Genomic DNA, 7,700 nt, shown 5'->3' with positions numbered 1-7,700 from the left:
CAAACAAAACAAAAACAAACAAACAAACAAAAAAACCCAGATCATCCAAGGGAAGGGAATGTTTCCAAGAGTGATTTTTCAGGTACATAAAATTCTTCCATCCTTGTAAAATATTTTTAAGTGGAGTAGCTTGAAAAATCCCTTTATTTATTTTCTTTCTCCCTGACTTTGTCAGGTGCATTAGTTTGGCTTAGATTTCCTCTACGTTTTGTTTTAGCATAATCCTATCAAACTTAAATCATGGATCATGAAAGCTAAAAAAGCTTTTTAAAGCTAAAAAATAAAAATAAAAATAAATTGTCATTCTTTTTTACTTTGTTAGTTGAACTATTTTCATTTATCTTGATGTCTTCCAGAATCTTGTTTTCCAAAATATAGTTTAGCTTGCTCCTTAAGATTTATTCTAAATTTTACTGAGACAAACACATGCACCTTGAGATAGCTGTCATAATAAAAATCTGGTCAAGTAATGTTGTTAAGGCATTTTCAGTAATTTGATATATTACTCGATGATGCTTTAATATTCATGAAGTTTTACTCTTGGTCATCAATCACAGGATCTTGTATTATTCAGTTAGACCACTATGTCATTGTCCCTACTAAATTGCAAAGCAAGTTCTGCTAAACCTTTCATCAAGTCACGCAGAGCAGTGTAAAAATTATTTGTCTCATGCACCATGTCTTGGTGCTGTATTTACAAAATAATATATTTTTGCCTTGCCATTAAGTAGGTCTGCTTTTATCACATTGCCTTTTTTTATGTAATGTCATTGTCCTAACACCTAGCAAGAGTTTATGTGATGTGTATGCTACTGTCTTATTGTTTTATGGCCATCATAAGCAACTAGGCATCTCCACTTTCTAAAACTCAGAATGAGACTAAAAGCCTTTTGACTGTGATTTATGTCCTAAATTCTCTCTGAAAGGCTTTATGCAACTTTAATAGAATTTGCCTGTCACATCTTATCCTGAATGATACCTATTAACCTAATTTTCCCAGAGATAATTTATGCTGGCATTTTATTTTATGGCAGTGCTAAACAAGTTTATACTTGTTGAATGCGTCATGGACAAAGACTTTATTTCAAGCTTGCAAGTATGGGGCAGAAATTCAGCTCATGAACGATTTTTTCTTCCTTTTATTGTAGTCTCTATTGAGTTAATGTGTTACCAGAAAGGAATTCTTTTAGAAAATAAATTAGAGAAAAATTAATATTGAAGGTAAGGAGCAAATTCCTGCTAATCATACCAATCCATATGATATCATTTATTGAAAGATTTGAATATTTATTCTCCTATAAGAGTGTATATTAAAATAGAGATGTGTAAACAAATAAATATGTTGTCCTATATGAGTATCCAATCTAAAATTACATATATTAAATCAGCTGAATGTCAAAAAGTTCATCTAAGACTGAAGTTCACATTTGACCAAAAGCAAAATGTTCATCTTTGACTTTGAACTGACAAATAAGAGTTTAAATGTTTGGTTATTTTTTTTTTTGCCCAACCTGAATTGAAATTTAAATGCATGTTCAGGAGTACAGAATAGAATTTCAAAGAATTTGTACTGACATATTCACACTAATAAAAGTTGATGCAGTCAGTAGATAACTCTGAAAAAAAGTGTTAAAGACTGATAAAAGGTAGATATTAATGGCTAAACTTATAGGACATCAAATGACAGTAATTACATGGTTCTTTCCTCAAATTGTGAGGAGAAAACTAATTTTAAAGAAAATCCTCCTGCTTTCCCTGGGGAAATTCATTTGCTTTATTTTAGAAACAGCAACAACAACAATACACATATATAAGATTTCCAAGAAAAAAAAATGGAACCATCATCTGAATAGAGACACTGGCACACAAGGAAGAAGACTGGGGGTTCCAAAACACATGTGGAGCTAAATACGTTGAATGATCTAAATTTGGCAGCCATACTAGTGTTAGTAAGAGTCACCATGAAATTTCATTTGGAGAAGTTGGATTTGTAGAGGATGCATACTCAGGTTTTGTCGTCAATACTTTATTCAAAGTTATGATCTTTTGAAATTTACGGCCTGAAATCAGAAGAGCGAGTATAAAAGTAGGTGATTGAGAAATAAATTTTAAATATGTTGTCCCGTTTTGACTCTAGCAGCAATTCAACCAACAGAAATTCTACCTCATGATGTAAAGGGGGTACTACTCAGCCTGAATTGGAGACAAGGTGGCATGCTGCATTAATACTGGCCTTTGGAAGTTTATTGGATCCTAGTAACTCAAGGCAACAATTACATTTGAAAATAATGTACACCTAGCACTATTAAGTGAGATAATTAAGCTGTTTTAAAGATAATAAACAGAATGCAGACTAAGCATTTTGAAAGAGAGGTACTTACGTTCTTTAGTGGAAATGTGAAAAATTTTATTCTAGCACTTTTTCATTTCACTGCTATTTTCTACTTATATAGGGATCTCTCATTTGTACACTTAACGCACAAAGGTTAAAAAGCAATCATCACCTTAACTATATTAAGAGGTAAGTGAGTGACACAGTTTAAATACCATGTCTAGGGTCACATAATGAAGTAGTTCTGTTGAGATGATTAATGAAACAAAATCAGCAGTCAATTGAAAAATAGGAGAGTCAGAGAAAAAATAAAGCAAGCCTAATGACTGTTACCCAAGACCTTGAACAATGTGCTTTTAGGAAAGTAGACTGAAACTTTCTCCATCCATTTGATGATCTGTCTATTCTGGCAGAGCATGAGAATGAGAGAAATGCTGCACTGCACAAGGCAGAAAGCTTGTCAAGGATAAAGTCCTGACTTCAACAGCGCCCAGTAAAAGATGCTTGGGAAAAACCACAGTATTTGGGGTTTGTCAGAAATAATTATGGTTCTTGTGTGTATTCTCAGGCTTAAGTAACCAACATTGTTTCTAACAATATCTCTTTCAATAATTTTTCCGACCTTTTCCTTTTAATTTGCATTAATTAGTTTTGTGACGTTGTGTTTTGATGAACATCACAATTTTGTTAACTATTAAGTGATGTGTTCTCTGTGTTGTATTTCTGTCCTTTAAAATTTTCTTTATTTCCTAAGACTACTGCGTTATAAAACACTTGTTTTTGTGTGTGTGTGTGCGTGCTTGTGTGTGGCATTTTAAACAATATGTTCCGTCTCACGCTGAACTATAAAGATTTAAAATTTTCACAATTTAATCCTTCTTTTTCTCCTCAGGCAGAAAAAGCTTCAGAGTAGTAAATTAGCATAATTAGTTTTCATTTATCTCTAAGGTCTAAAATCTGAACACTAAACAAGATGATAAAATACAACTCATGTTTTCATGGAAACCAAATATTAAATATATACTTGCCATACCAGCTTGTATTCTTCCTCCCTTCCACCCCCTCAGTTGTGTTCTTTTGAAGATAGATTCAAATATCATACACCAATTCATCTTCAGTGGCATAAATATGCTACAGCAGTACAGAAGAACATTTTATATGCATGTTGGTTTTGCATGTTTCTCTCATAACTGTGTTCTGAAATGAATCCCAAAATTCAGCTGTGCTTAAAGGAAATGACAAAAATTATGTCACCTCTAGTTAATGTGCATAATACATGTATGTGTAATTCCGTGTGTTTTATGTGGTTTTGTTGTTTTGTTTTGTTTTAATAATGAATCATGAAACACACAATTGAAGGCTAATTGAGTTAATTTGGTTGGCAGAGGGGAGGATGGGGAGGGATGAGATTCATTTTAACTTCAATCATTTTGTTGTTTTTTACTTTAGTGCTAGACATAGAAAACTTTATTTCATCCTATTGTTAATCCACTGTTTCCATTGATTTGCAGATTTTAGTGAATCAGAGGTTAAAGCATCCTAATTATTTCAGAAGTGATTTATCATTTTGAGTTGTTTTCTTTTTTTCTTGTTCATTTGTGTTTTCTGCTCTTTATTTCCTTTTCATGCTGCAGTGGCAAATATATTGTGGCGAGAGCAAGGTACTAATATATTTTTTTCATATTTTCCTGTATTGCAGTGAAGTGATCTTCTAATGTTCCTTGTGTTTTTATGTGTGTGTGCTTTTTGTTGTTGTTGTTGTTGTTCATAGACTACAGTTACAGTAATTACCTTTTTTTTCCCTAAGCAATATTTGAGGGAATTTGGTTTTAAGAAAAAAATGTAGTGGAAAATAATCCTTTGAATGTATCTGTACCTTTGTGAATTGCCTCTCCCTTTGAGGAGGGAGGAGAAAATAAACTGATTAAAGATTATAGAGAATTGCTCAAAGAGTGATAACAAAAAATTCAGATTTAAAATGTAGGCTTTTGTTTGCTAACATGATAAATCTTCCAACAAATCTGACTATATATTGTTGAGCTTGGTTTTCTTGTCTGAATCATTCTTATTTCTTCAAATCATAATTTTAAATATTTTTGCTAAAATCAAGGCTTCTGCTGCTTCTTAATGAGACAAGGCATGTTATTCTTTATATATATATACTCAGGAAGGATTTCTGAGTATTGAAGTGGAGAATGAAGGTTTGTGATTTGTTTTGTGACAGAGCAAAGGATAAATATAAATACACAGACAGTATCAAGTCTTAATAGCATAGAAAGCATGGAAAGCAAAAATAGGTATTAATTTTTATGTGTATATATATATGTGCGTGTGTAAATCTTTTCTGACATACATTGAGAAAAATGTATCACCATGGAAAAATATCAAATGTAAGTGTTGTCATGAATTGTCGTATCTTTTCTCTAAGCAACCAGATCTTAAGTCTCAATTCAGGAATTCATGTATTTCAGGAATAGGAAATGTTTCAAATATTTTCATTGGAATATTGGTAATACCAATTAGTGGACCAGACTTTGCTATGAACTAGTGCTAAAAATGATATTTCTAGGTGTTTCTTAAATATTTAAATTAATTTAAAGATTCCAAATATTGATATTTCTTTTGCATAATTACATAATAAACTTTGGCATTTATCAATGTGTTTAAAAACATGAACAAGGGTTTTTTGAATATATGATACTGTTTTACCAGTTCTTCAGAGAGTTGCCTGATTACAGTGGAGTTCATCCATGACCCTCTTGCTCTGTTGGCCTTGCAGACTGCAGATGATGTGTTCAATTTCAATCAATTGCACTGACAAACAACCAGATGCAATTATCATAAATTTTTAAAATGTGTGGTATTCCCTCTGCTTACTTGGCAGATATCCATCAAAGAGTTCTCTTGAACAGAAGAAGAAAAGAGTGTATGTAAAAAAATCTGAAAGGAACTTGAAGATACATTAGGATGTAATACAATAATACACAAGCATAATTATATCAGTATATTAACACATATACTGACAAATCCAAAGCCACTATATATATATATATTTCAGTTTAGTTTACTTTTAAATGTAGATTCAAATTTGTCTAATTGTAGTTAATACACTCAAATTTATTGTTGTTGCTTCTGGCACAGAAACTGTAATATAAAAGTGCTTGGTTTTGCTGGGGAGGAAGGGCTGCAAAATGGCATCAGATGTCTTTAGAGGAGCAGCTCCTTTAGTTATGAAGAAATTTGCCTAAGTGAGATTTATATAGATATTTGCAGACAGAAGCTTCAAGGAAATGTTTAGGATCATGACAAGCATGGGGATTATTTCACTGGATCCACAGGTAAATGTTCCTTATTTTTGCCCAGGAGAGAGGACATTACTTATTGTGTCTCCTTCTCTGACTTTGAATAAGAGTTTGGTGAATGTTGTCAATTGGATATAAAAATAAAATAAAGCCATAAAACTTTGGGTTGTGTTATTTTGCCTGACTTGTAGTCTGGCCACTGATGTAGAATTTTTCAGGGTCAATTTATTAAATCTCTATCACGTTGGACTTCTCTTCCTCACATTCTGCTAATAACTATAACACACTTTAGGCAATGAGGAGAGAAGGGAAGATCTTATTTTATCCCTGACTGGCTACACATGTTTATCATAAAGATACAGTAAGCTATTGATCTTTACTATTCACTCGGAAAATAGCCTAACTTCAGATGTATCTACAGTTCCAGTTGCTCTTTTATGACACAATGTCAGTCATTTTCTAAAGAAAGATTTTGACAAGTTTTGTCACTTAGACTATACTTTTTACCTGCAAAAGCATATAGAAGTATCTCATAAACCAAACTGAGTACATTGCACCAAGTGCAATATTCTCAAGATATTGTCTATGCTCAAGAAAAAACCACGAGGTCAAGTTTTCTTTGAATGTGAGCCTGCTTCTGTGCTACACCTAATGCAGTATAGAAACCCCCTCTCCTGCTTCTTGCTGTCCTATTAATAGATGTATTAGATGGAAAGTTAGGAAAACTGCTTTGAGACTGTCCCTCCATTTTAGAAAAACTTGGCTAGAAGTGGGAATGATTCTGTAAGATTTTTCAAAGGTAATCTAACTTGCTGTTTCCAGGCATAGCCTGACTGCCATGTGCATCATCTTGACTTTTAAATGACTTCAATATCTATCTGATTTCTAATGTGGCTGTTAATCTGTGTATATGTACTTACATACGTAAACCTGTATCATACATGAACGTATATGCAAACTTTTCCCACCCTTAACATTCTCATGATTTTATTTGATATTGAGATATTTTCCTTTCCTGTTAACATAATTTTCCCTTTGGAATTCAGAATAAGCAAAGAATCAGGCTCAAATGTATTTTTTTCCTGGGTTTTATTCTTATGATCTTACATCAAATATTGCTAAGCCAAAAGGAAGTTTAAGTCCTGCACCCAAGAGACATCTACATTTCTATCACTGTAGCACACAGTTTAAGCTGGCAGAGTTTATTATAATGTAATTTTTAAGTACAGTGAATTTTCTTCTTCATAGAATTCTGCAAATATCAACTGATCACATCCACATAGCAAATCAACAACAATCATCTTAATCAACAGATGGTAAATTAAGAAGAAAGCTTTTGTTTGTGGTCATGTGCAAGATCTGCTTTCAGCCTTCTCTACAAGACATTACATCATGCCTCTAATTCCACAACACTGCAGTAGGACTAAATAGTTCTTTGTAGCACTTCAAACTTTGACTGAATTCATGCTAAAATAATAATAATAATATATCCTTTTCTAAGTGAAAGAACTGTCAAATATAACAAAGAATTATAAGAAAGATACAGAACTTAAGTTTCGATGTGATACTGAAATTATTTTAACTCTTCTCTCAGAAAAGGAAAAATACAAATACATGGTGAATTTGACTTCAGTGTAAATGATTTCAGAAGATGATTTTCATTACTGCAGCTGTCAAACTATAGCTTGTGTTTCTAGCTCTGTATTCATAAAGACACCTTCTTGCCAGTGGAGAAAATTATGCAAAATTCTGAATAACATAAGAAGGATTCTTCAGTTTTACAGAAGATCCCAGAGGACTGATTGTGTTAGAACTATACATGTTAACAAACTGATCTTATGCCAGTAATATGATGAGAGTTTTACTTCAATGCCAGGGCTTTCTTTTTTGTGATTATTTAATTTTGTACATTTCAATGTGTTTTTATTCCTAAGGTCTGGGAATTGGGAACATGTTTTATGTTTTTTATGAAGATGGAATCAAAGTAATACAACCAGTGGAATGTGAATTTCAGAGACATATTAAACCTAGTGAAAAACTCCTCGGTTTTCAGGCAAGTTTTTTTT

At 32.4% G+C, this 7,700-nt stretch overlaps 1 protein-coding gene across 2 annotated transcripts in view; it reads left to right on the top strand.

Annotated features, from left to right (window-relative positions):
• FSTL5 (follistatin like 5) overlaps positions 1-7,700 on the top strand; it is a 218,517-nt gene that overhangs the window by 181,742 nt on the left and 29,075 nt on the right. Inside the window, exons 10-11 of one of the 2 annotated variants that reach the window (XM_031553000.1) lie at positions 3,967-3,993; positions 7,569-7,687. In XM_031553000.1, coding sequence (XP_031408860.1) covers positions 3,967-3,993; positions 7,569-7,687 — 146 coding nt within the window. The remainder of the gene's footprint in view (positions 1-3,966; positions 3,994-7,568; positions 7,688-7,700) is intronic. The other variant, XM_031553001.1, reaches the window with a different exon arrangement.

This window comes from Meleagris gallopavo, chromosome 4 (genome assembly GCF_000146605.3).
Source record: "Meleagris gallopavo isolate NT-WF06-2002-E0010 breed Aviagen turkey brand Nicholas breeding stock chromosome 4, Turkey_5.1, whole genome shotgun sequence".
Taxonomy (NCBI): Eukaryota; Metazoa; Chordata; class Aves; order Galliformes; family Phasianidae; genus Meleagris; species Meleagris gallopavo.
This window is presented reverse-complemented; position numbering and strand designations above follow the sequence as displayed.